This window comes from Silurus meridionalis, chromosome 11 (genome assembly GCF_014805685.1).
Source record: "Silurus meridionalis isolate SWU-2019-XX chromosome 11, ASM1480568v1, whole genome shotgun sequence".
NCBI classification, from domain to species: Eukaryota; Metazoa; Chordata; class Actinopteri; order Siluriformes; family Siluridae; genus Silurus; species Silurus meridionalis.
Window position 1 is genome coordinate 14,888,296 of NC_060894.1, and position 26,938 is coordinate 14,915,233.

A 26,938-nucleotide genomic window follows, 5' to 3' on the forward strand; every position below is an offset into this window, starting at 1 on the left:
TCTTTTGTCTGTATTGGTTGTATTTCGGCCTTGCGCCCAAGTGCACCAGGCATAGGCTACAGATCCACTCAGTAGTTACCAAAGTTAATGGAGGAATTAATGAATTAATGTATGAATGAATTAGTTACAAAAGAAATGCTGATTAAGGGAACATTATATTAATTTTTGTCTAAAAATGACTATTCAGTCGCACAGCTTTTCACCTAAAATGTATATATTTACACACAATTCAACTCTACAACAACCCTGAGTAGTAGCATTAGATGAAAAGGATCTTTTTACCCTAACGACCCTCAGGCAAGGAGGCATGTGATCTGAATAATCTGACAAGGGGGAGTGGAAAGCGAACGGACTGGTCAAACACTGAAAGGATTAACCCAAAACTCATCAGTGTACCATCACAAGCAGAAGTTATTCCACTTATGCAATGCGCTCTCTGGTTGTTATAGTCTTTATCGCTCAGCTTCTGAAGGCGACATGGCAGCAGATTCCCAGACAGTGTGCTACCAGTGAAGCTTTGGCCTCAAGGCAGTGCTGTCCTGTTTGGGGTGGAGACGGCTCAGCATGCGGAGCTCGCTCGGGTCGGGGAGTTTGCCAGGACGTGTCCGTGTCCGAGCAGCCCGATGGCCCACAGTACCCGTTTGAAGGTCTGGATGACAGGGAGAGATGGCCTCTCACCTTTTTCAACCGCACTTGCCGTTGTTTCAGAAACTTCATGGGTTACGACTGCAGTGAATGCACCTTTGGTTACTTCGGGTCAGCTTGCACTGAAAGACGGGAGACGGTCCGAAGAAATATTTTCCATCTTTCAAATGCAGAAAGGCAAAAGTTTATCTCTTATCTTAATTTAGCTAAAAATAGTATCAGCCAAGATTATGTTATAATCACAGGCATCTACAACCAAGTAAGTAACTCATCCAGCCCAATGTTTAAAGATGTTTCCATCTATGACTTGTTTGTCTGGTTACATTATTATGTTTCCCGACCTGCTCTACTTGGAGGAGAGAACAATATATGGATGCAAGTAGATTTTGGACACTGGGCCCCAGGCTTCTTGCCATGGCACAGGGTGTTTCTGCTTCGCTGGGAGCATGAGATAAGGAAATTAACGGGGGATTTTGACTTTGCCATTCCATACTGGGACTGGAGGGATGCACAGGGGTGTGAGGTTTGCACAGATGAACTCATGGGCGCACAAAGTTCTCTAGATCCTAACCTCATCAGCCCATCATCTGTTTTCTCCTCCTGGAAGGTAATCACAGTATTTTACTTACGCACTGATTAATATCCAACAGTTCTAAAATTAATATCCACTTAATCTGTACCTGGACACAGACAAAAAGTTTCTTCATTGATTCATTTAGTGGTTGTTAGATGATTATGTGTTTTTATTCCACTGCAGGATTTTAAATATTAAAATGTTTTGGGTCAAATGTGTTTCGAATTATTCTCAAGTAACTTATTTGTACTATTATTTTTTTATTCCAAACCTTATAGGTGATTTGCTCCAGAGAACCACAATATAGTCTGAGCGGTATCTTGTGTAATGGCACAGAGGAAGGACCATTACTGCGCAACCCTGGGAACCATGACTGAAACCTGGCAGATGGGCTTCCTTCATCCTCCGATGTAGACTTCACTCTCAGTCTGTCCCAGTATGACACAGGACCAATGGACCGCATGGCCAATATGAGCTTCAGGAACACACTAGAAGGTTAAACACAATAAACAACAATGCATTACAAAGTACACGTTTTTATAAGAGCAATAAGTAGGTTTAAGTTAATATACCTGATGTTCATGTGGAATAAAAAGCACACTTTTGATCATCTACAATGTCTGATTATCATTATAAGACATGTGCAGGGTATAATTTTGTACCCTATTAATCTCTTTTATTTGCCTGATTTGGATCTTTAATCCAAATTAATCTCTCAAAAGTGTTAGCACTTAACTTTGCATTCTTTGTAGGATTGGGAAATCCTCGCACAGGTCTTGGGAACAGCAGCAAACTTGGCATGCATGCAGCACTGCACGTCTTCATGAACGGCACCATGTCCTCCGTGCAGGGCTCAGCCAATGACCCAATATTTCTCCTACATCATGCCTTTGTAGATAGGTAAGGATTAGCCATCTAAAACTGAACACACCCTATCCCTTTTAATGGCATACATTTAACACATATGGAAATCTGCTTATAATCAAGAATTGCTTTATAAATGAAGGCTTATTTTGAGCTTATCTGTGTTCCCTTAGCATCTATGAGCAGTGGTTGAGAAGGTACCAGCCAGAAAAGTCTCACTATCCTACAGCTAATGCACCAATTGGCCACAACAGTGAATACTACATGGCACCCTTTATGCCTCTCTATCAGAATGGGGACTACTTCAGTTCCAGCAAAGAAAAAGGCTATGAATACTCTTACCTCCAAGACCCTGGTAATATATTTTTAGTGTTATGTTTGTTTTATAGGATGGTAATTGCAGAAACTGTTACTTCAGCACAGAGTAGTTTCACTTTGTTTTTGGACTCTAACAAGGAAAAAAAAGAACCCTTAAAAAAATCATTTCAGAAATATCAACATGTTTTTAAGTTTTTTGAAATGGAAAAACATTGCAAAGATTAATCAACTGTGATTAAGGTGAACCCATGAAGGAATAATGTGACCTCACTGACCTTCACTGTCCAATCACTTGTTTCTAACTTGATTTATTTACCTATATATAAATTTATTTCACAATACAGATATAAGTAGAGAAGTTAGAGAGTTAGGTCTTTTATTTCTTAATTCTTATGCTGCACTTGAAAAGAGTGTTGTGCCTCTGTACATTTTGCTGAATTTGACACTGTTTAATTTACCAACATAATTAAACTGTCATCCAATATTATCCATCCAGTGAGTTATCCATCCATATTATTATTCTTTATGACTGCATGAAATATGAATTTCTTTTTCAGACTATAGGCTTTATATACTGTTCACGAATATCAGGAGATATAGCAATGAATGCCACATTTCTAACAGATTAGATATTGTTATAATCAAGCCTATATCTAGGAGCACTGAATAAAGTAAATGATAAAATTAAATCTTGCAAATGATCTCTTTATATATGAATTCCTTATATATTTGAATACTGTAATCATCTAATATCATGTAGAACTATTTACATAATATTTGTTCTATGCAATGATAAAAAATATTATTATTATTATTAGTAGTAGTAGTAGTAGTAGCAGTAGTAGTAGTAGTAGTACTAGTATTTTGTGTGCATTTTTTAATTAATGAATTTTAATTAAAAGAATATAATTATAATTGTAGGTCAGAGATTTGTAGATGACATCGTGTCCTATCTGGAGGAAGCGCGTGGACTCTGGCCCTGGCTCCTGGGTGCAGCGGTCTTAGGCGCAGTGTGTTGTGCAGTCATGGCTCTGGTACTGACTAAAATCCGCAGACTTTTATCCACACGAGCGAAAAGGAGTTCTGAAAAGCAGCCGCTCATCAGCAGCTCCGAGGCCTCTTCCGATTCTTACCAAGCCTTGATGTCGTGAAGCATGTAACCGCTAGGTGGCGACAATGTCCCTAAAGCCCTATCCACCGACATCAATTATTCATGTTTTTTTATTTTTTGTATTCTTAATCCTACTTGCTTGAACATGATGCTACAATAAAAGCCATTAATGTTCCTGTTTAATCTACTGATGTGATTAAAATGTTTTAAACGTTGTGTTTTACGTCAATTGTGCGTCAGTTATTTCCTGGACAATTCTATAAGGAAACAACCACACAACATTTGATCACAACACTGTGTAGTTGTTAGTGTCCTGACTCCAAATACAATCATTGAGGTTGTTTATTGTGGTATTAAAAATACACATCATGATGCAGACTGATTTTGTATTACTAGAGCATATAAGCAAGTTTCCACTCAGTGTAGCAGTGTATGAGAACTGAAGACAGGTACCAAAGCCTTTCTAAAGATGTTCATGGTTGCTGATTAGGATCACCTGATCATAGTTAACCTCTGAAGTTAAATACTCCAGGAGGAAGTGTGCTTTTATTTTGTGTAGTAGAAGTTTGTTCTTTGGAGAACTGGGTGAGTGGTATGCATGTTAAAGTAGACAATGGCTTACATTTGTTTTATTTAGGTGGTTCTTCCAATGATATTCTGTCTTAATTTTTAGTGGGAACTTGACATTCACAATGCCTACTGAGAATTTGGTTGATAAGCGCATGTGCAAGTTCAAAAACCGAGGCAAGGATGCCCTGGTAGGTTTTAATACACTTTTAATTATGAGAAGTCTGTTGGAAGAAACTTCATAACTAATTTCCTTTCATTCCTGAAGAAACTGCGTGAGCGCAGAATTGCAGAATGTGTGGAGCTTCGGAAAGCACAGAAAGTAGAAGGCATCATGAAAAGGAGAAATATTTCTTCCCAGCATGATGAAGAACCCCTGTCTCCAGAATACAACACTGACAACCAACAGGTTGTAATATCATTATTCTTCTATGAACTTTGTTTTTTTTGTTTCTGGTAGTGTGGTTTAACCATTTTTATCATTTAGCTTATTTCAGCAACAATTCTGGAAATTGTTGCCAACATTAACAGTGACTGTCCAGAGCGGCAGTTGCAGGGTTGTCAAACAGCCAGGTAAGCTTTTCTTCTATACTGTATGCTCTTACGTTTGTTCCAGAATCTTTTGGCACATAATTATTGTTTTTAGGAAGCTGTTATCTCGGGAGAGGAACCCTCCATTAAAGGAAATAGTGGAAGCAGGCCTGCTTTCCTGCTTTGTAGAGTTTCTGGGTAGGAATGATCACCCCACTCTGCAGTTTGAGGCTGCCTGGTCTCTCACCAATGTGGCATCAGGCACCTCATGGTACACTAAGCAGGTGGTGGAGCATAATGCAGTACCTGCCTTCATTGCCCTGTTGGCCTCACCCATGTTGAACATAAGTGAGCAGGCTGTCTGGGCTTTGGGCAATATTGCAGGTAATTGTGACTTCATGAAGACATTCAACAGTATTGGTATACTTTTTATTTTAAGACTGCACATGAAATTTTATTCCAGGCTTGTTGTGATTCATGATACTTAAAAAAAAAAAAAAATTCCATATTTAATGCTTAAGGTGTTTTACCTACAGGTGATGGCCCAGCATACCGTGATGCACTTATTGACTGTAATGTGATTCCTGCACTTCTAGCTCGGCTAACTCCAGATATCCCTGTAGGTTGTGTAAAGTTTTAATATTCAGTAAGTTGACATTAAGCTGCATGATTGTAACTGGTTGTCTTTCACAGGTTGGCTACCTCCGCAACCTGACATGGACCCTCTCCAACTTGTGCAGGAACAAGAATCCTTTCCCTCGCTTCTCTGCAGTCCAGCAGATGCTTCCCTCCATTATACAACTGCTTCACCACAGTGATAAATCAGTTCTGTCTGATGCATGTTGGGCAATCTCTTACCTAACAGACGGACCGAATGAGCGCATTGACATTGTAATAAAGACTGGGATTCTTCCACGCTTGGTCGAGCTGCTGGGCTTTGAGGAGCTTGCCGTGGTGGTAAACGATTCCTTTTATTTTAGGAAAACTGCCTTGATATTGCTTGTGCAAAAATATACATAATTTGCCATGTACATTTGTATCCTCCAATAAGAAATGAGCGGCTTTTGACCCTTTTTCTTTCAAAGACTCCTTCTCTTCGTTCTATTGGGAACATCGTGAGTGGTTCAGACCTGCAAACACAAATGGCCATCGACGCTGGTGTGTTGAGTGCCTTGCCGAAGCTGATGCGTCACCCCAAACCCAGTGTTCAAAAGGAGGCTGCCTGGGCTGTATCAAATATTGCAGCTGGACCACGACAACAGATTCAGCAACTAATTACATGTGGTCTACTGCCTCATCTTGTGGATCTTCTAAAGAATGTAAGTGTTTAATCCTTTATCTGGTTATATTTATATAACTAAATGTTTGATTATCCTGGGTCTTAATTTAATTAATGCATTTGGACTGCTTATAGCTTACTGACTGGTTTTGCTGTAAATTCAAGTGATTCTTTTTTTTTGGTAACCACACTCTTTCATAAACTTGTATAATGAATGCTCCCTAAATAAAGCCCGACTTGAGCATTTATAAGTTGGTCTAATTGTCATTAAGAAAAAGATTGTTATATTTTATGCTGGGAGTCTTTCAGCCTGAAGATTCTCTTTGCTTCCTGGCTTCTCATTAATCTGAGCTGCATTCTAATGGTCTTGTGTCTCGAGAGAGAGGCTCTTTATTAAACCACCAAGGTGATACTAGCTATTTGGGAAAACTGATTGCTTTGTGAACACTGGTTGGGTACATTTTAAACTGACTTGACTCTTGCTTCCAGGCTGACTTTAAAACTCAGCGAGAAGCTGTCTGGGCAGTCACTAACTACACCAGTGGAGGAACAGTGGAACAGGTGGTTCAGCTTGTTAAGTGTGGAGGCCTGGAAGCTATCCTAAACTTATTGAAGGTTAAAGATTCCAAGACTATCCTAGTCATCTTGGATGCAATCAATAACATTTTCTTGGTAAGGTTGACTTTGATTTGAACGGTCACGTATGCTTGTATTTGTACTGCAGCACCAGTAGTCATGCAGCATAACGGCCAATAATGTGTATATACTGTGCAACTAAGCTGCCCTGCATTGTTTGCTTTCCTAGGCTGCTGAGAAACTTGGAGAGGTGGAAAAGCTGTGTTTGCTTGTGGAGGAGTTGGGTGGGCTGGATAACATTGAGCTCCTCCAGAACCATGAAAACAATGCTGTGTATCGTGCTGCCCAAGCACTAATTGAGAAGTACTTCAGTGAGGTGGGTTGGACAAAATGAGTCATGCTGTAATTTAGGATGGTTTTTTCCCCCTTTTTAATTTATGACCCCTGTAACTTTTCGTTGTTCTGTAGGATGCTGACGATGAATGCCTGAAGACTGAAGCCACTGAAACGGACTTTGTTTTTGGGCCAGCTGAGGTTCAGAAAAGATTTGACTTCTGACCATTTTTATACCCTTTTGTATAAATAAATATTTTTGCAGTAACTTGGCAATTTGGTTTTGTTTTGGAATTGGCCAAGCTGCCTATACTTGATTGTACATTGTGCTGATTCCTTAGGTTTAGTGTTGTCTGATTTGGTTGGTCTCACACTTCCTTTCACTGTGGAACATATCTTTTGTCCACAAATGTTGTTGAATCAAGCACTTGGCATATTGGCAACCTATTTAAATGTTTATGGCAAGGAAGGGTAACAAATGCTTAAGTGTTGACCTTCGCTTGACTTAATTCAATTACCTATAGCTAAAAAGCCCAAAATAGACAACCTTTCCCCATGTATTTGGTAATCATGGACACCTAACTTGTTTACTGTGATCAGACAATGCATTGTTTACAGTACACTTACATTCCCAGCTCTAGAATGCCCCAGTATTAGTCAGTGATTAAATGAACATAAGCACAAATTTTATAATCTTCCCAAAATACTTTTTAGCTGGATAAGGGGGGGGGGACACTGATTACACAGCCTATTCCTCAGTGAACAAGAGTTTGATAAGTAAATCTTATCTGGTTTCCCAAATCTCTGGGGAAGCGCATGTTATCCTTCTTGGCTGCAGCTGTCTCATAATAATGGAAAGCTGGCTGGCGGTAACAACTTGGTTAAAGTGTGTGTGTGTGTGTGTGTGTGTGGGGGGGGTGTTATGGTGATGTAAATAGTTATTTTTAGATACAAAAGTGAGCTTTAACTGGTGATTTAAACACTAAGTACCAACTACAGGGGCATCTCAAATTAAAAAGAAATCGGGTTATTTCAGTAATTACAAAAAGAGAAGCTTCTATAGATTAATCACAGACAGATTTCAACTGTTTATTTCTATGGATTTTAATTATTTAGTTACAGCTGATGAAAACCCCAAATTCATTATCTCAAATTGTAATATTGTGAAAGTTCAATATTGGAGACTGGTGGTGTCGCACTCTAATCTGCTCATTAAATCCAAACACCTGCAATGGTTTCCTGAGTCTTTTAAATGGTGTCTCATTCTGGTTCAAGCTACACAATCATGGGGGAAGACTGCTGACTTGACAGTTGTTCAGAAGACTATCATTGACACTCTGCACATGGAGGGAAAGACACAAAAGGTCATTGCTAAAGAAGCTGCTGTTTACAGAGTGCTGTATTCAAGCACATCTAGTAAACATTTCCTGCCATTTAACTTTCCACTAATTCATTCAAGAATTTGGGGGATTCACAAAGAGTGGACTGCAGCTGGACTTAGTGCTTCAAGAGCCACCACACACAGACGTATCCATGGGCTACAACTGACACATTCCTTGTGTCAAGCCACTCCTGAACCAGAGACAAAGGACTGGACTGTTGCTAAGTGCGCCAAAGTCATCTTTTCAGATAAAAGGAAATCAAGGTCCTGGAGTTTGGAGGAAGAGAGGAGAGCCACATAATCCAAATTGCTTGAGGTCCAGTGTAAAGTTTGCACAGTCAGTGGTGGTTTGGGGAGTCATATCATCTGCTGGTGTTGGTCCAGTGTTTTATCAAGTACAAGGTCAGCACAACCATCTACCAGGACGTTTTAGAGCACTTTATTCTTCTCTCTGCTGACCAGCTTTATGAAGATGCTGATTTAATTTTCCAGCAGGATTTGGCACCTGCCCACACTGCCAAAAGCACCAAAAGTTGGTTAAATGACTATGGTGTGGGTGTGCTTGACTGGCCAGCAAACTCACCAGACCTGAACACTATAGAGAATCTAACTTGTATTTTCAAGAGAAAAATTAGAAACAAGAGACCAAAAAAATGCAAATGAGCTGACGGCCACTGTCAAAGAAACCTGGGATTCCATACCACCTCAGCAGTGCCACAGACTGATCACCTCCATGCTATGCCGAATTGAGGCAGTGATTAAAGCAAAAGGAGTCCCTAGAAGTATTGAGTACATGTACAGTAAATGAACATATTTCCCAGGAGGCTAACAATTCTCTAAAAATGTTTTTTTGATTGGTCTTATGAAGTATTCTAATTTTCTGAGATAGTGAATTTGTTTTTTTTCCTGTGTGTGATGAATCTATACGAGTTTCACTTTTTGTATTGAATAACTAAAATAAATCAACTTTTTAGTGATATTCTAATTTGAGCTGCACCTCTATGTAGTGGAAAACTAAATTAAAAGTGTATTAGAGCCCCCACAGCATGAGATATAAATGGATGCAGATGCTGAATATCTTTTTTAAATGTAGTTTTTGTTAATATTAGTCTTTATCATTAAAAGGTCCACCCCATTATTTCAAATTCTGCTTCATTGCCATACTTTAAGTAACACTCACTTCCAGTGTTTTAGACCTGGTCCAACCTTTAATATCCATAATGTTCATCTTAAATTTATACTTGAAAGACATAGAAAGATAAACTATGTAGAACTAAATGTATGAGATTTACAGAGTGTGGAGCTAAAATCATGGCTATTTCCATAGTAATTGACTGTCAACTTGACAATCTTATGACAATAGTAATGGGCCCTGGCTATCATGCTTAAAGCAGTCTGCTGTGGAAAATATCCTCTCATAACCATTCATAGCTTAATACAATTAGAATAGGAGTTCTGAAACTAATTTAGAGAAAAGCACACTGCATTTTATATTGCAAAGGGCAATGAAGTATGAACACTGGAAATATTCGTCTTTATCGAATGACTTTCATGCATCATGAGGTTTCATTCTTTTGAGTCTGTTTTATAGGGAAAAGGTCAGAAATGTCTTACAGCACTATGCTTTATCTAATCATCGTCATCATCATCATCATCATCATCACTATCATCATCATCATGCTGTCTTTTCTTTTCTTCTTCTTTGGGTGGACTAACTGCAGGTGGAAGATCGAGTCGTGCCCAAGACATTGGCTCAGCTTTCTTTAAAACAATCTCAATCTTAGCAGCCATCATATTCAGTGTGCTTTTACTTGTGTCGATAACCTATGAGAATGAAAAAAAAAATAAAGGCTTTTTATTACTGAGCAATGATGTGTGTGTGTGTGTGTGTATATAATCACTTAATTCAATTTCATTTTATTTGTGTTAAGCTTAGAATAATGAACACGATCTCAGAGAAGCTTTACGTAGATCTCTAATGAGCACTGAAAAACCTCCTCAAAACCTTTGAGAGAAACTGAATCAGTGCTCTAACACTACTGAAGAAAATCAAGTCTCTGTGTTAAAAGTAGGTTCATTATGAGCACTATAGTCTTAAAATAGCCATTGAATATTATGAATTCTTAGATCAATATTTTATACTTACACCCCATAAAATTATCTTCTGTTCAAATTCCTTATCTCCATCGAATATGATATGGATATCCAGCTGCAACAGAGGGACTTACTTTCAGAATAAGGTAATGTGAGTTTTCAGAACATCCATAAACAATGCTTTAAACTACAAAATAATACACGTTTCATGGCATAGTGCTGTAATACCTTGGTACTATTCCCATCCACATAGCTCAGCTCGGGGATGGAGTTTTTGGCATAAACAGTTATGGTGACTTGACTTCCTGTTTGGTGCCAATCGAACCTGCATGGCACAACCTTCTTACCCTGAAAACAGACAAACACGAAAAAAAAGATCAGGCTCATATTCCCAAAAGCAATTTCTTTCTAAATTAAAATAAGGTACAACAAACATACAAATGGGGAAAAAAAAAAAAAAGAAGCTGCATTAACACAGCCTTTATAAGGATGTTTTAATTTTTATTTGAGCTACATATACATGTGTGTGTGTATATATATATATATATATATATATATATATATATATATATATATATATATATATATATGATTAACTTTATCCTTCTATAAGACCTACACTGTGCCCTCACACCCATTTCACTGGAACTGAGGCCATCAAAACTGTTCCAGCATGACAATGTTCCTGTGCACAAAGCAAGTGCCATGAGAGATGCTTTGCCAAATTTGGAGTGAAGCAGCTTGAGTGGCCTGCACAGAGCCCCCTCCTCACTAATGCCCTTGTGGCTGAATGAGCACAAATTTTTCACATCTATAATCCAAAATCTAGCAGAAACCTTTCACAGAAAATAAGAATTTATTATGACTTAATCTGGAATGTTCAGCACCAGAGGCAATTGCATTAAGCCTATGCAGGAAGCCCAGCTTCCCCTAAGATTTCATTAGAATGCAGCAATGAAATGTTTACCATAGTGTCTCTATTATTCATCAGTCTTGGTGGAACTGAAAAGATCTAATATCTCACTGGAATATTGCAGTTTGCTCATTAAACTCAAAAGTGTTTTCAGCAGACAGCACAGCTTATGTGAAAATCACCTTAGAATCCCCCAACCACTTAGCTAACAGAGACCTACTGAAGCTTGTGTGTCAAAAAGTGTCTGTCTGTCGTTTGTGCAGCTCTTATAAACTCTCACTGGACAACAGGTTTTAATACGTCATTTTGAGTACTGCCCAGCTGCATGGCTTCACTGGGAGTTAAAGGAGTATCGGCTGATGGGATACGGCCAGAATAAGGAATAAAATACAACTATGTTTATTGGACAGAACGCTCTTTGTTTGGCTTTTCATTATGACTGGTAGACATATCAGTGGGGCAGAACCCGGGCAATCTGGATTAAACCTGACTAGCTCTCAAATGTTTATACACCAATTGGAATCGTGTTTTAGATGTTTGGACACAAAATGGCAGACTCTACAAATGTGTGTTTAATTTTATATGTTTTTTTTACTCTTTGGTCTTATTTTCTTTTTAGTTTTTATTGCTCAATCGAAAAACAAGTAGCCCAGGTTTTTATTTCAAGTTATATACCATATACAACTGTCTATGTGGCAAATCTTGAATCTATTTATGAGGGGCAACTACGAATTAAACAAAATGACACAAATGCCTAAGAACTTAATAAATCAAATGTCACAAATTCAAAGGTCTGTTTATTATTAATCCTGGATTCCAAATTCCTTTTGAATATGTAATAATGTCTTGGAACCAGTACAGTAATATAAACCTATCCGTCAGTGCTGCAAATGTAACATACAGTATACAATTTTGTTCAAGTGTCACAGTCTAACACAATGTTCTAAATGTAGGTGTAAATAGTTGTGTAGATCATCTAAGAGTTTCAACGGTCACTGGCAATTAGACAACTATCTTAAATTACGTTTGATTTATAATAAAGATACTAAACAAAACTTATCATCGATGTGCTTTAGTAGCATCAAAAAAAAAATATTTGTTTCCCTTTTTTACTTGTAGGGGTCACTAGACTTATAGTGACCTTATTTGTTGATGCAAACAGAACTCAGTTTGCTTTTGGCTATATAAAGAAAGGTCAAAATGTTACCATGTGAAGGGTTTTCTCAAGCGAATGAAACAAAACAGCTGTTCCTCCTCTGAACATGTCCAAACCATCTCAATCTCGCCTCCCTCACCTTGTCTCCAAAACGTCCTACATGCGCTGTCCCTCTAATAAACTCCTTTCTAATCTTGTCCATCCTCATCACTCCCAACGAAAACCTCAACATCTTCAGCTCTGCTACCTCCAGCTCTGCCTCCTGTCTTTTACTCAATACCACTGTCTCTAAACCATAAAACATCGCAGGTCTCACCACAGTCCTATAAACTTTCTCTTTCACTCTGTATAAACCAAATAATAATAAAAAATGTTGAACTGTTGACCTATTGTATTAGCGATATTATGGGGTTGCTGACAGAGGTTTATGGTCTAAAGGTTGTTTTTAAAGGGTTTGTTCAACGCAAGTCATTTCTCAACACTATTTATGAGTCTTGAAAGAAATTCATGACATGAGTCAAGATGTTTCGATATAAGCCTTTAGAAACACTGTTCCACTCAACTACTCCTCTATTGTGGGGCTACTATTCTATAGAACCCTGTCCTGAAATCAGATCACAGTCACAGAACATCAAATATCATAGAAAAAGACATACCGCATCTTTTTTCCGCCATAGGTGTTTTCCTTTGGTGCAGCCCTCCTGAGACAGAAAAGTGTTGAAGTCGGACGTTTTCCTCTTGCAGCAGCTCCAGTATTTCATCCTTACAAGAAAACCAAGACGATGAGAACTTTCCTAGCTAGCATTTTCTCAAAAGTACCTGGAAATATTGTTTATTAGTTCTTTGTTTACCCCTCGTGGAAGATCGGGAATCCAGCATGATACATGCAAACTTCCTCAAGGCTCTCTGGTCCATTGAAATTCTAACAGGATGATCAGAATAAAGCATTCATTAATACATTATTAGCTGCTACAGTAGTTCAGATGAAGACACTACCTAATTGTACATTTTGTGCATTAACAAACCTTAGTGCAGCCTCCATTTTTACAACATGTACCAATCTTAACTTCATCACCTTCTTCCTCTGTAAAAAAAAAAAAAATAACATCCCCTTTATGAATAGCAAGAAAAAGAGAGAGACAGAAAAAGACAAGCACAGCTTGAACATAAGCAGACATTTTTCTTACTATATGCATAGAATTCAAACCCCAGTAGCCAAAAGGAAACCCCCACATATTCAACATTACATATTCTTACTCACCTTTTTGCTCAGGTGCATTATCCGACAGCTTGAGCTTTTCTAAAGCCTGCTTAAGTGAAGCAGAGACTTTCTGTGGTAATCTTGATATTGGTTCATCTGGACTGCAAAAAGAAAAGGTGAAAGAGTTTGGATACATGTCCAATCCTAGAACATAGGCTCACAAGTCACAATAATTGTACTGATTCTTTTGGCTTTCCTTGATATTATTAATTTTTACAAAAGAATAAATGTCACCAATGATTTAGTCTTTGCCCTAATTATGTACTCTCATGCATGCTTTCAAATTCAAATATTTGCTAAATAAACAGTGCAATTTAAATTTAGGATGTGTAGCACTAGAACCAATTTTTATTCAAACATGGTGCACAATGCAATAACAATGTTTTTGAAGTAGAAATCTAGAAAAAATAGTTCTAGTGTTTCAAATAATGCAATCATAGTCAATTATCTCAGGGACTGGCCCACTCAAGCTGTAAGAGCTGCAGCTAAACACCAGTAAACCAAAGACCTTTAATAACAGGTTAATTAACTCACCTCTAATTAATTATTTCATAGTTAGTGCAGTTTTTGTTAACAGAACCAAAGAGTGAAATTTGTATCATTGCCTTAATTGTACGTTTTTTATTTTATTCCTGTTTTACTCATTTTCATTTTTTAAGAATTAAAATTTTAATGGCCTTTGAAAGTGTGTACTTGTATTATTACACTATTATATCATTGGCATGCAATTGTGTTTAAATAAAAATAATATAATTAACACCATTATTCTTTGGGGGGGAAATTTTTCTGGCATCTAACTAAAGCCGTTATCATGACAGACTTTTAAAACACATTGGTTTTCCATTACAAGCACAGTTTTTTTTTTTTTTTATTCTGCAAGTGAGTACCAGTCAGAAAATGTCACAATGAACACATGACAATGCACACCTGTGAAATGAAAACCATTCTAGGTGACTACATCAGGAAGCTGACTGAGAAAATTGCCAAGAATGTGAAAAGCTGCAATCAAAATAAAAAGGTAGATACTTTGGACAATCTAAAAAAGAAAACATATTCTGGGTTGTTTAACACATTTCGGATTACTACATAATTCCATACACGCTCTTTTTTAGTTTGGATTTCTTCAGTATTATTGTACGATGTTGAAAATAATAAAAAAAAAATGAAGAAAAACCACTGAATGAGAAGGTGCGTCCAAACTTTTCCCTGAAACTATAGATTACAGCATTAGTAAGTAGTGTGGGAATGTGTATTACCTGGGTCGCTGAATAGCTTCAACAGGTTTTGGTGCTTGAATGATAGACTCATTGAACTTTGGTTTAAAGTCATCCACATCCTTTTTTTCTCCAGATGTCCTGACCTCAGGTTTGATGGGTTCAGGAGGTTTCTCCTGGTTATGAGGTCCCTTTGTACAACCCTGAACATTTAGAAACAGTTCAAAAGCTGTATCTCGATCCATAGCAAATAAAACGTTATTTAGTCCTAAAGTTATACTTACAGCAATACTAAGGAAATCGGAAAAGTCAGTTGTGCGTCTCTTACAGCATGACCAACCCTAATGATATGGAAAAAATAAAACCGCATATAAATACAAACAGGCTTGGATGTAAAAAAAAAATAATAAAAAATATAACTTTGTATAAATCGTGCATGGGAATGTTTTTTTTTTTAATCATTATTTACCTTCAGAGCATCGTGGAAAACAGGCACTCCTGGGTGGTAGGTGCATGCATCTGTGGATAGAGAATTAAAGTGAACTAAGTGCATTTGTAAAGTTATAATTTATTAATTGTCTCTTTTAAACGAAATACTTCTCAGCTTACTAGCTACACAGATACCTGGCTAGGTTACAACTAACAAATAACTAGGGAGTTTTTCCTCGCCATGCTTGTTTAATGAAATGGGTTATAACTAACCAATAATCTGAGCAATATTTATTATTGAATATATTTTTTTCCAACATTACATTACAGTTATTTGTGCATGATGAGTTCTTTAAGCCAGATGCCGCATGCCGCACACCTTTCAGCCTCGCAAAGCTTACTAACTCACCGTCGAGATTCTTTTCAGGGTCAAAACGTTGTCCACATCCCTTATTATAACAAAGCAAAGACATTATGTAGATGAATATATCTATAAAAAGCTCTAAATGATCACGGAAATGAGCCTGGGCCAGACAAGGACTCGATCGGATCTAAAGCGCTACTGGCCGCTTCCTCCTTCCGCCATAACCGTATGATTCAGGACTGCAAGTCGACCACCAACACCGAGTGGATTCCCGATTTCAGGCATTAGGAATCGAGAACCGATGTTTTTTATTATTATTATTATTAGCATTTTTTTGTTTTACTTTTACATTTTTTATAATGTATTTAACCTTTTAATCACATTTAGTACAATTTGAAAACTAATTACTTAATTACATGTATTTTGGTACAACAGCAGATTTTTTATATCCTTAGTTGTACAAATATAATGGAACGTATACCTGTTTGTAAAACATGTCCAAACCATCACAATCTCGCCTCCTTCACTTTGTCTCCAAAATGTCCTACATGCCCTGTCCCTCTAATAAACTCATTTCTAATCCTGTCCATCCTCGTTACTCCCAATGATAATCTCAACATCTTCAGCTCTGCTACCTCCAGCTCCACCTCCTGTCTTTTACTCAGTGCCACTGTCTCTAACCATACAACATCGCAGGTCTCACCACAGTCCTATAAACTTTCCCTTTCACTCTTGCAGATACCCTTCCATCACAAATCAATGTTGACCCCAGGTACCAGAACTCCTCCACCTTCTCCACCTCTTCTCCCTGCCACCGCACCGCACCACTCCACTCCACTCCACTGCCCTTCCTCTCATTCACACACATGAAGTCTGTCTTACTCCTACTGACTTTCATTCCCCTTCTCTCCAGCACATACCTCCACCTCTCCAGGCTCTTCTCAACCTGCTCCCTACTCCCACCACAAATCACAATATAATCCGAAACATCATAGTCCAGGTTTAATGTTAAATGCTCTATACAAATAAAATAAAATGTAATTGAATTTTTACAACAACAACAAGAGAACTCTTTGGAATAACCATCCCACCAATGCCTAAGACTTCTTACGATCTTACCTAAAGCACCTTTAAATACATAAAACAAAAGAACTCTGATAAAGCTGTAACATTTCTGGAACAAGCCAGAAAGATAGTTTAATAGATATAGTTCAGATGAACTATCAGATCCAAAGTATAATTGCTAGCAACATGAACAAGGACAGAAAGGGGAAAAAAAATTCTGCATTCTACAAAAATAATATTTGTTTTAATTGGTCACTGAAGAGCACTGAACTCTTTGTCATGTTCATAAAAAAGTCTGAGTCAACTTTCGCTATGTGACATCATGTTATATCATGCTGGGAGTAGACATTAGAAAATTGGTAAATTAAGACCATAAAGGTATGTACATTGACAGCAACAACAGTTAAATAGGCAGTGGCATACATGTTGTCAAACAGATGGTTAAATGATATTAATGGGCCCAAAGTTCATGTCCCACACCATTACACCACATCCTGTGCCCAGTGAAGCCTCAGCCTTTTCTCCTTATCACAGTTGTACACACACACACACACACACACATACAGTATATATATATATATATATATATATATATATATATATATATATATATATATATATATATATATGTGATTTTTTTTTGCTGACACAGAATTGGCAGAAAACATATAATTCAATTCAATTCAATTCAATTCAGTTTTAGTTGTATAGCACTTTTAACAATAGACATTGTCCCAAAGCAGTCTTGTGAAGAGATTATGAAGTTAAAATGTTTAAGTTTATTGCCTACAACTTTGTTCTTTATAAATTTATCCCCAATGAGCAAGCCAGTGTTGACTGTGCAAGGAAAAACTCCCTGAGATGGAATGAGGAAGAAACCTAGAAAGGAACCAGACTCAAAAGAGAACCCATTCTCATCTGGGTATCACAAAATGTACATTCATTATAGATGGGTCCAGCCTGAAATTCATGTGGACAGGCATTCCCAGTAAAGTATTCAGTGAGTGTATAATCATAATATCATCACATACACTGACCCACGGGTTACAAGAACCAAGTGTTTCAGGGTGGTATTATTGTATCATATAATTGTATTGACTGGGTGGGGCTTGATCAAGCTTTAAAGCTGGTTAAAATAATGCAGTTTTTTTTTTAAAAAAACAGTAGTTTAAAAAACAGCATTTTATAGATGTTAGAAAAAATGCTGTTTATTTATTTATTTATGAACAAATGTCCAACTTCATTTTGTTGATTACAACACAAAATTACGTACAACTGTATCCTATTCCCTTATTCGAGTGACCAATAATAATAATAATAATAATAATAATAATAATAATAATAATAATAATAATAATTATTATTATTATTATCTAAATCAAATAATCCAAATAAGTAACAGAGGAAAAAATCCCTTGAATAAGGGAATAGGGTTATCAGTCTCTCAAAGTAGTTGCCCATGAGCAAAAATCAGAGGATTTTAAATGACCATGTAATCGAAGATCTTATCGTATTTGTAAGGCACACAAACCGCATCGCATCCTCGTGTTTCTCTCATTACGTTCGCGCGCGCGGAGCGGACAGCTGACTCGTGAGCGCGCTTTGCGAGCCGTGCACGACGCACAGTAAACAGCGCTGGCAAAGTGACTGAATCAACATCAAGAATGAGAAGAGGATTTATTTACGGTGCACAGTCGAGCCTTGGCTAATATCACCCTCAGATATAGAGGTAAGACATGGCTTTCTTATCCTAATGGCAGACAACCTGTGAATAGTTATTTTATGTGGCAGAACAGACAACATATAAAGTTAATCTCTTTTCATTGCACAGCACACACACACACTATATATATACTTTATGTATGTGTGTGTGTGTGTATATATATATATATATATATATATATATATATATATATATATATATATATACAAATGTATACAAATTATATATAGTATGTGTGTGAATTACTGCAGTTCTTTCTTTACCTTACAAAATAATATTACCTTTTTCCGATTACGACTGTGCTTTCTGCTCTGAGGTTGAACAAATCTAAATTCAGACCTTGGCTCACTTTTGTTATCCTGACCAAAATCTTTTCATCTTCTCTACAATTAACTGTTGGCAGCATGTCAAGAAGCCAGCCAATTTTATATGGCTTTGTGAATTAATCTGTGTACCATTTATAGCAATTTATTGTAATTTCTCATTTATAGGGACACCGGATGATGGCATGGCTCTAACCAGCATTTGTGGGAGAAATATGAGAGCCGATCTCTCCAGCTTTTCTTTTTTGCTTCATTGCTTGCTTACCTGTTGTGCACAGATTCAGGATCTCGAATCGCAAGTGTTTCAGTTCACCAGGTCTGTCTACAATGCTGCAATTTACGAGAACTCGCCAGCTCGATCCTACCTAAGGAGTGAGATCAGAATGGGGATAATTCTGTCAAAGTCCATCTCATGGGATATTGAATACTCCATCTTGTCTGGGGATGATGATGGGCTATTTGAAGCTGAGGAGTATGTCTTGGGAGACTTTTGTTTCCTTCGCATACATACAAAGGGTGAAAGCTCTGCTATTTTAAATCGTGAAATAAAAGACAACTACACGTTAACTGTCTATGCTACAGCCAGTGATGGTCTGAATGCGTCTACAAAAGTCAATGTGCAAGTCATGGACATGAATGACCTTCGACCTTTATTCTTACCCACCACTTATACCATCACTGTACCTGAAAACACCCCACTGGGGGCCAGTGTCGCCCAGGTCACTGCCACTGATGCTGACATAGGTTCAAATGGTGAATTCTATTATTTCTTCAGGAAATTAGTGGAGGAATTTACTGTCCATCCCACTAGTGGTATTATATACCTTACAGCAAAACTCAATATTGAAGAGAATAAAACATTTGAGATTGAGGTGTTGGCAGTAGATCGTGGAATGAAGGTTTATGAAAACAATGGCGTGAGCAGCACGGCTAAAGTAATGTTCAACATCGTACGTGTAAATGAATTTACACCAACAGTAAGTGTTGTTGCACTTGACCCATCTTTAACGGACAAAGATCCAGTGTATGCCGTGGTCACAGTGGAGGATTTGGATGAAGGTCCAAATGGGGAAATTGAGTGGGTTTGTGTCAATGAAGGTGACCCACTAGAACAGTTTGTTCTCAAGAAAGCACCACGTGGCAATGATTACTTGTTGAAATTATCTGAACCAGCAGACTGGCATACAGTTCCATATGCCTATAATCTCACTTTTCAGGCCAAAGACCGAGGCATACCTCCAAAGCTTTCCAATACTCCAATTCTTCAGCTTTTGGTAAAAAGGCCAGAGCCTGTGCTTTTTAAATTTGAGGAAGATATTTACAGAGCTACAGTGAATGAAATGGCTCCTCCTGGAACTATCATACAGACTGTCAGAATCTCTCCTAAGCCAGAGTATGTGAAATATAGCTTAAGTCTTACCACGGATTCCACATATTTCAGCATTAATACTTTTACTGGAGTCATCTCAACACTAAGTCCATTCACCATGCTAGGACAAGAGCTTTTTGAACTGGAGGTAAAAGAAGCCATGAGTGGTCTGAGCACTAAAGTACAGATCACTGTAGAGGATGCTAATGATAACGCTCCAACATTTACCCAAGCATTCTACAAAGTGTCTGTCAGCGAGAACACTCCTTCCGATACTGTTGTCCTTGTCATATCAGCAGTAGATGATGACCATGGGGATAATGGCTGCATAACATACAGTATACCAAGCCTTCAGCCTCTGCCCTTTACTATTAACCAAAATACAGGTGAAATAATGATATCACAAGAACTTGATTTTGAATCATCTTTGGAAACATATATTTTCTCTGTCCGTGCTTCTGACTGGGGCTTGCCTTATAGAAGAGAAAGTGAGGTAAATGTGACAGTAGAAATCTTGAACATCAATGACAATCCACCCCACTTTGAACGTGTGTCATGTAAAGGAATAATTGCGCAAGAGTTCACAGTGGGACAGACAATAATAACCTTTTCCGCTATTGACATTGATGATCTTGGTTTGGTAAAATATAAGATATTGTCCGGAAATGAAAAGGGCATCTTCAGTTTAAATCCAGACTCTGGGATGTTGTCCCTGAGGAAGTCCCTTGTTAGTGCCAATGTTAAAAATGATCTGTTTAGTTTGGAAATAGCAGCCACAGATGGCGAGTTATTCTCTGAGCCCACTTTCGTCAACATATCAGTTGTGAAAGGGAAAACTTTGAGTAATTTTAATTGTGATAACACCAAAATTGGAGAAAAAACAGCTGAACAGCTCCTCAAAAAAGCCAGTGCAATAGACAAGTCAAAGTTTGAAGAGAGTTACAGTGACCTATATTCTGTCAACCATCACACACCTCAGTTTGAATCATTTCCCTCTGTTATTGTAATTCGGGAGGATTTGCCTGTTGGATCAACAGTCATTAAAGTGAACACCATTGACAAAGATACAGGCTTCAATGCTCGCATTCTACACGTTATATCCGATGGGAATACTGACGACTGTTTCAATATTGATATGGAAACTGGTGTGATTTACATCTATCAACCACTGGATCGTGAAAAGTCAGACCGGTATCTTCTTAATATAAGTATATATGACATGGGTCTGCTTCAGAGGTCTAGCTGGAGGCTGGTAACTGTAAACATTGATGATGTAAATGATAATAGCCCTCAGTTCTCCTTGGAGAGCTACACTGCAGTGGTGCAAGAGAACACAGCCATTGGCACGGAAATTATAAAAATTGCAGCCTCAGATAATGACCTGGAATGTAACGGTGAAATCTTTTACACAATATTGACTAGTACAAATCTTTTCACTATTAACAGTACAACTGGTTCGGTCTATGTTTCTGGCCAGTTGGACAGAGAGTCATTGGTAGATATTACTTTAAATATTGAAGCCAGAGACAAGGCAGAGAGAGGGAATCAAAAAACCTCAGTGACAACATTAAAGATCTATCTAGAGGATTTGAATGACTGCCCACCCATGTTTATTCCTAAGAGTTATAACTGCCATGTACTGGAAGACATTCCTGTAGGCACTGTCATTACATGGTTGCAAACTCAAGATCCTGACCTTCGACTAGGTGGGAGAGTAAATTATTTCCTGACCAATGACTTCAATGGGACATTCAAGGTTAATATGGACAGTGGAGCTGTCAAGGTGGCCAAGGAACTGGACTTTGAAAAGCAGCAATTCTACAATCTCTCTGTGGTTGCAGAAGATTGTGATGTCTCCGTTCAGCTTCGTTCTTTCTCTTACATTGAAGTACAGGTAGTTGATGTTAATGAAAACTTCAATGAGCCCAGCTTCTCTGAATTTGCAGTAAAAGCCACTGTTAAGGAGAACTCACGCCTTGGAACAAGTGTGATTCAAGTCACCGCTAGGGATAATGACAAGGGCAAGGATGGCCTACTGAGATACTCGATCAAATCTGGAAGTGGCCTTGGCAGGTTCTTCATTGACGAAGAGACTGGTATGTGTTTAATCACTTTAATATCTGTGCACCCTTTTTGTGGTAAAGACATTCATTCTTCTTTTACTTGCAGAGCACACACATTATATATAATTTGCACCATGAAGGGGATTAGTAATTAATATGATAGATTGCTTCTGTTATATGAAAGCATGTCATTAATTATTCATCTTCTTCTAGACATTACCTAATAGCGGGTTCTTAACATGGAATAGAAACTTCAGTAATCTCCGTTTATTAATCAGTTATCCTGCTTGAGGTATCATCTGCTTGATATGGGTTTGGTGAACCAAAAAAAGATGATTATGCAATTATTACATTTTGCTATGTTGGTGCAATAAAATGGTCTTTCATTGTGCTTGCAACAGTCTGCCAATTACGTATTATTACAAGGTTGTTGCTCTATCAAATGAAACTGCCTTTGCAAGCCATCAGAGCAAACCACTGACCTAGAAAACAAGAATTAACCTTCATGCTTTTTAAATAAGCGTTCTTAAAAAGCACTTTGCGGTTGCAGAGTTTAAATTTATAACTTTTAGTAAAAATGTGCAGTAGAAGGCTGATTCAGCAGAATTCAGCTACAGGGAAGAAAATAGTAAAAAAAACCAATAAAATAAATATTCACAATTTCTCATGTGGCATGTTGGGCAGCAGCCTGATCATTAATTACAGCTAATTACTATTGATTAAATGGCTGGAGTGCTGTGGGGTAACACAGCTGTGGTCTTCCATTCACATGTCAACTGTTCAGGTTGAGTATGTTAATCTTGCAGTGTTTAAAGTTATAATGAGTGGGGCTAGCCATTTCAACGCAGCAGATGATAAAGGATTTTCTACTGAGACTCACCCTCAAGTTTTATTTCATGCTCAAAGTTAGCACTTCCTGTTTGTCAATGACATTGGCTTTGGTGTTTCTCTGCACTTCCGCTTATTAGCATCTAATTAGTGTTTCATGTTAGGAGACATGCTGAGATTTTGTCTCTCTCGCTAATTTTGGAAGCTTTTTAAAGAGTGAAATTGGTATGTTCTTCCTGTGAAATTGAAAAGTCACATATCTTTGCTTAATTTTCTTCAACTCCTGCTGTGATTGATTGTAGCACTGTGTGTGTTAAAGCAAGTTAGTAAAATGAACTTCCTCTGTTTAAATGTCACCGTGAACTAAAAAGATGGATGAGATTTATAGAAGGCTTATCCTCACTCCACCTCCCTGCCTTTAGCAGCTATTGGTATTCCCACCAGAACTTGGAGAAATAAGTCAAAGCACATTTTCATTTAGATTGTTGTCACGGAGTAGACTCAACTCTAATTTACCTCTGATCTGTGGCCTTTTTTATTATTTCATTCTGGATATCAAACTTTTTTTTGTAGAGGAAAAAAAAAAAAACAATTACAGGATGTCTTCATTAGCATACTCAGAATAATCTTATTATCTCATTGCTCTTTTATATGGAGATGTTTCTGGTTCCCCTGAAGCCATTAGAGCAGAGAATTATTTCCATGAACTTAAGTCTATTTTCATAGCTTAAGTCACTTTCATTTAATCACAGCTCAATGTAGAATGCACTCACTGTATATGTGGAAAAAGACAAGACCTGTTTCTTAAAGGTATGTGTTAGAACTGAAATGGTCTTTAATATTCACGGGAAGTGGTTGTTTTGAAATAGGTTCTTAGAGGTGAAAAGCCATTTGGGATTAGTGAGTACGACAGATTTGGCTGTATATTTTGAAAATTTTCAAGAAAGGACTGTTGGTGATTTATGTCTTCTTATATCAATTAACTGTGATTTTGGCCACAGAAGCTGAAGCATTGTTGTTCAGGACAGGTGATTTGTCTCACTGACTTTGAAATGCATATGCAGTCAAAAGGTACAGTTATAATACTGCGGAGAAAAGTTAATTCAGTAGATAATAGGCCTGTTTGGCATGGTAGCAATGTGTGGCCATAGACGTCCATGGTCCTCTACAAGTCATTAACTGATATTAGCAATTGGCAATTGTTGAAATACATTAAAAATAAAGATGTAGACTATTTTGTATGATTTGAAAAAAAACCCCAACAATCATCAAGAAATTTAATGTAAAAACACAATCTACATGTATTTGGTTAATGGCATTGTGCCTGTGTTTTAAATGAACTGTCATGAATACAAAGAGTCAGGTGTCATAAATTTTAGATATTCATCAATGGACTCCAAAGTAATGGGCAATAATAATGCCTAATACATTTCAGATATCAAAAACATAAAAAAATAATACAAACAATGGTTCTTTTAATTTGGTTTACTTTTAAGCATAAAGATATTCTCCTTATATGCCTTCTTGTTATAGAGATGCAGTCTAATAGTAGACACACACATTTTTGTTTGAATGAAAATCATTCTAAAAACTGCCTAAAATGTTGAAATTTTTTTACATTTCAGGTTGTTTTATATTTTTAAGCTCATAGGTGAAAGATAATGACTATCTTTATTTAAATCTGTATCTGTATTTAGAATTAAACCGTATTGTTTGTGGTCTAAACAGAAGGATTTTCCATGTTCCTTCTTTTCCAGTGAACACTGTGGAAAAAAATTGATATAGAAGTTATAGCACTGTCAGCAAGGTGTGTAAATTCTGGCTTCAGTATTTACCCTTTGGGTTTTTTACACTAGAGATATAAATAGAGAATAGTAGCTTGATTTGAACTTCTGTGACCCTGGCCATGCTGCAGATTTTGTGCATTGTATTCATTTTAATGAACTGTAAAGTTTTCTTTTGATAAAAAAAATAATTGTTTGCCTCCTATTCATGTACATTTAAAACACATCTGTTAATTTCAAGTAAATCAGGAAATAACCTGAAATAAAATGTTTATAAAGTAAGGATTTTACAAGACACAAGGCTACCAGATAAAAAAATAAAAACGCACAAGAAAGTTTTTCTTGTGTGGAAAAAAGCAATCTGTACACAGAGTCATGGATTTAGGTATCTGTGCAAAGAAAGCTTGCCCATAGGCCAGATGTGAAAAGGTAGATTTTGATGTTTGTCAAATGTCCTTATGCCTACATGCTTGTGGTTTTGTCACTGACTAGTTGATCGATACCTAGTCCTTACAGGTCTTTAAAATAATAATTATTATTTTAAACAGTCATACTCATTTGTACATGTGTCAAAATAGCTTGATTAAGACGTAAGGGGGTTGTGCTAAGATATTCTTCATTTTCTACTTTCCAACCTTCCGTGTCACTACAATAGTTGAAGAGTGAATGCATTATTAAAGAGAATGAATACATATTTTTGTGTTTGGAATGAAGGTGCACTGTGATTTGCTGTTTGATCCTGTTATGAGCTGATCCATCATCTGTCTCTCTTTGTTACATCCTCATGTGTAAATGTGTGCACATTTGTATGCTTGTGTGTATGTCCGGTGGTGCTTAATACATTCTACAGAAGCTTGTTCGATCCTAATTACAGTCTAGGAGCGGTGCGCCGGGTGACCTGAGTGGATTTTTTTTTTCTGCTCATAGTGGATGTGCTCGTTCGAACCCCTGAGGCAGCACTTTCTGGCTGAGTGGTACTGAAGTGAGTTCCATAGTATGGACTAGTGGATAGGGACAGCTGTCTGATCGCTGAACTGCCATGAGCTGGGTGACTTTGTTGGCAGCTTAAAGCCCCAGTGGTGATTGTATTTACATGTGGGATTGTCACAGCATTTGAGGGGCTCTGATCACAGAATGGCAGAGGTAGCACTTTGGTCAAGAACGATTAGATGTTGAAGACGTTGAAGAGCTGAAGGTCATCCAGTCCCTGAGTGTTGCCTATGGCAGTTGTTCCCTACAATATGAGGCTCTCAAATCTAGACAATTTCTTCAAATCTAATGTAAAGAGCTGTACCATGTGAGTGTGGTTTTGACAACACCCATTATAAATCTGTATTTTCAGCAGTTATGGTATCACGCCTTCACAGCAAAAAAAATAAAATAAATGGAGGACATGAATAAAACTCCTTTATTTATGTACATATTTTAGCCTTTTCTATTACCTTCCTTTCAAATACTGATTAGAATTTTTATTCACAGTGTTTTGTTTAGTAGGAAATGAATGATAAAGTAAGAGTTCTATGCTGTTAAGACCTGCAAACTGAGCAATTTTCTTTACTATGGGCTGAAGGTTATGGTCAGGAGCCTGGGTAGCTGGGTAAATTTCCCCAGAGAAGGTTCTCTAAGAAACTAGATAGGTCAGCACAGCTCCGATGATGAAACACACGTTTTGGCTGCTTTTGTTAGATGGAGTGTGTTTTTAAAAGAAAATCAATAATGAAGTAATCAGCATCTTAGGATCTAAAATATTCTGATTAGTGTGATATACTACATTCATAGTGAAATAGTAGCACATTACAAATTGATATTTTGTGTTCTAGTTTGACTGTAACTGAATTGCTAGTCCCGTGTAATGAAAACCAAGATAGCAATCCTGGCAAAACTAAGGCATTGTTTTTGACACCTCTTGTATTTCATATACACTGATTTCTGCCAGCCTATGATAAATAGTAAATAGAGTCTTTAAATATATGTACAATAGATATATAAAGCTTGTAATGCCATGCTAACTTTAGGAAAAGTACTATTAGTTCCAAAAGCACTATAATTACTATTAGTAATAGAAATTTGTTTTTACTTTTGATGCTGATGGTTTACCTTGTTTGTATACTATATTGATATATTATCATAAAATCAATTATATATTATCATAAGATGATATATTATCATAAAA

General features: G+C 37.2%; 4 protein-coding genes across 5 annotated transcripts in view; 3 read left to right on the forward strand and 1 right to left on the reverse strand.

The window, feature by feature from the left end:
• The first annotated feature begins 339 nt into the window (after window positions 1-339).
• On the forward strand, window positions 340-3,940 carry LOC124393257 (tyrosinase-like). Its single transcript, XM_046860882.1, has 5 exons — window positions 340-1,252; window positions 1,498-1,714; window positions 1,972-2,119; window positions 2,257-2,438; window positions 3,323-3,940. The coding sequence occupies exons 1-2, from the start codon at window positions 428-430 to the stop codon at window positions 1,594-1,596; spliced, it is 924 nt and encodes a 307-aa protein (XP_046716838.1). The 5' UTR covers window positions 340-427; the 3' UTR covers window positions 1,597-1,714; window positions 1,972-2,119; window positions 2,257-2,438; window positions 3,323-3,940.
• A 16-nt stretch (window positions 3,941-3,956) lies between these two features.
• kpna7 (karyopherin alpha 7 (importin alpha 8)) lies at window positions 3,957-7,066 on the forward strand. The gene is made up of 11 exons (XM_046860880.1): window positions 3,957-4,097; window positions 4,186-4,270; window positions 4,348-4,488; window positions 4,567-4,652; window positions 4,726-4,994; window positions 5,147-5,229; window positions 5,304-5,567; window positions 5,696-5,929; window positions 6,379-6,561; window positions 6,695-6,841; window positions 6,934-7,066. Exons 2-11 carry the CDS (start codon window positions 4,205-4,207, stop codon window positions 7,021-7,023), a joined length of 1,563 nt encoding a protein of 520 aa, XP_046716836.1. The 5' UTR covers window positions 3,957-4,097; window positions 4,186-4,204; the 3' UTR covers window positions 7,024-7,066.
• Window positions 7,067-9,690: 2,624 nt separating this feature from the next.
• chordc1b (cysteine and histidine-rich domain (CHORD) containing 1b) lies at window positions 9,691-15,851 on the reverse strand. Its single transcript, XM_046860881.1, has 11 exons — window positions 15,656-15,851; window positions 15,287-15,336; window positions 15,102-15,158; window positions 14,860-15,020; window positions 13,604-13,704; window positions 13,368-13,426; window positions 13,194-13,264; window positions 12,999-13,104; window positions 10,502-10,621; window positions 10,326-10,388; window positions 9,691-10,003 (listed from the first exon to the last, which is right to left on the reverse strand). The coding sequence occupies exons 1-11, from the start codon at window positions 15,717-15,719 to the stop codon at window positions 9,809-9,811; spliced, it is 1,047 nt and encodes a 348-aa protein (XP_046716837.1). The 5' UTR covers window positions 15,720-15,851; the 3' UTR covers window positions 9,691-9,808.
• Window positions 15,852-18,281: 2,430 nt separating this feature from the next.
• Window positions 18,282-26,938, forward strand: part of LOC124393254 (protocadherin Fat 3) — a 54,190-nt gene continuing 45,533 nt past the window's right edge. For both annotated transcript variants that reach the window (XM_046860879.1, XM_046860878.1), the window contains exons 1-2: window positions 18,282-18,404; window positions 18,890-22,186. In XM_046860879.1, coding sequence (XP_046716835.1) covers window positions 18,907-22,186 — 3,280 coding nt within the window. In that variant the 5' untranslated portion in view covers window positions 18,282-18,404; window positions 18,890-18,906. The remainder of the gene's footprint in view (window positions 18,405-18,889; window positions 22,187-26,938) is intronic.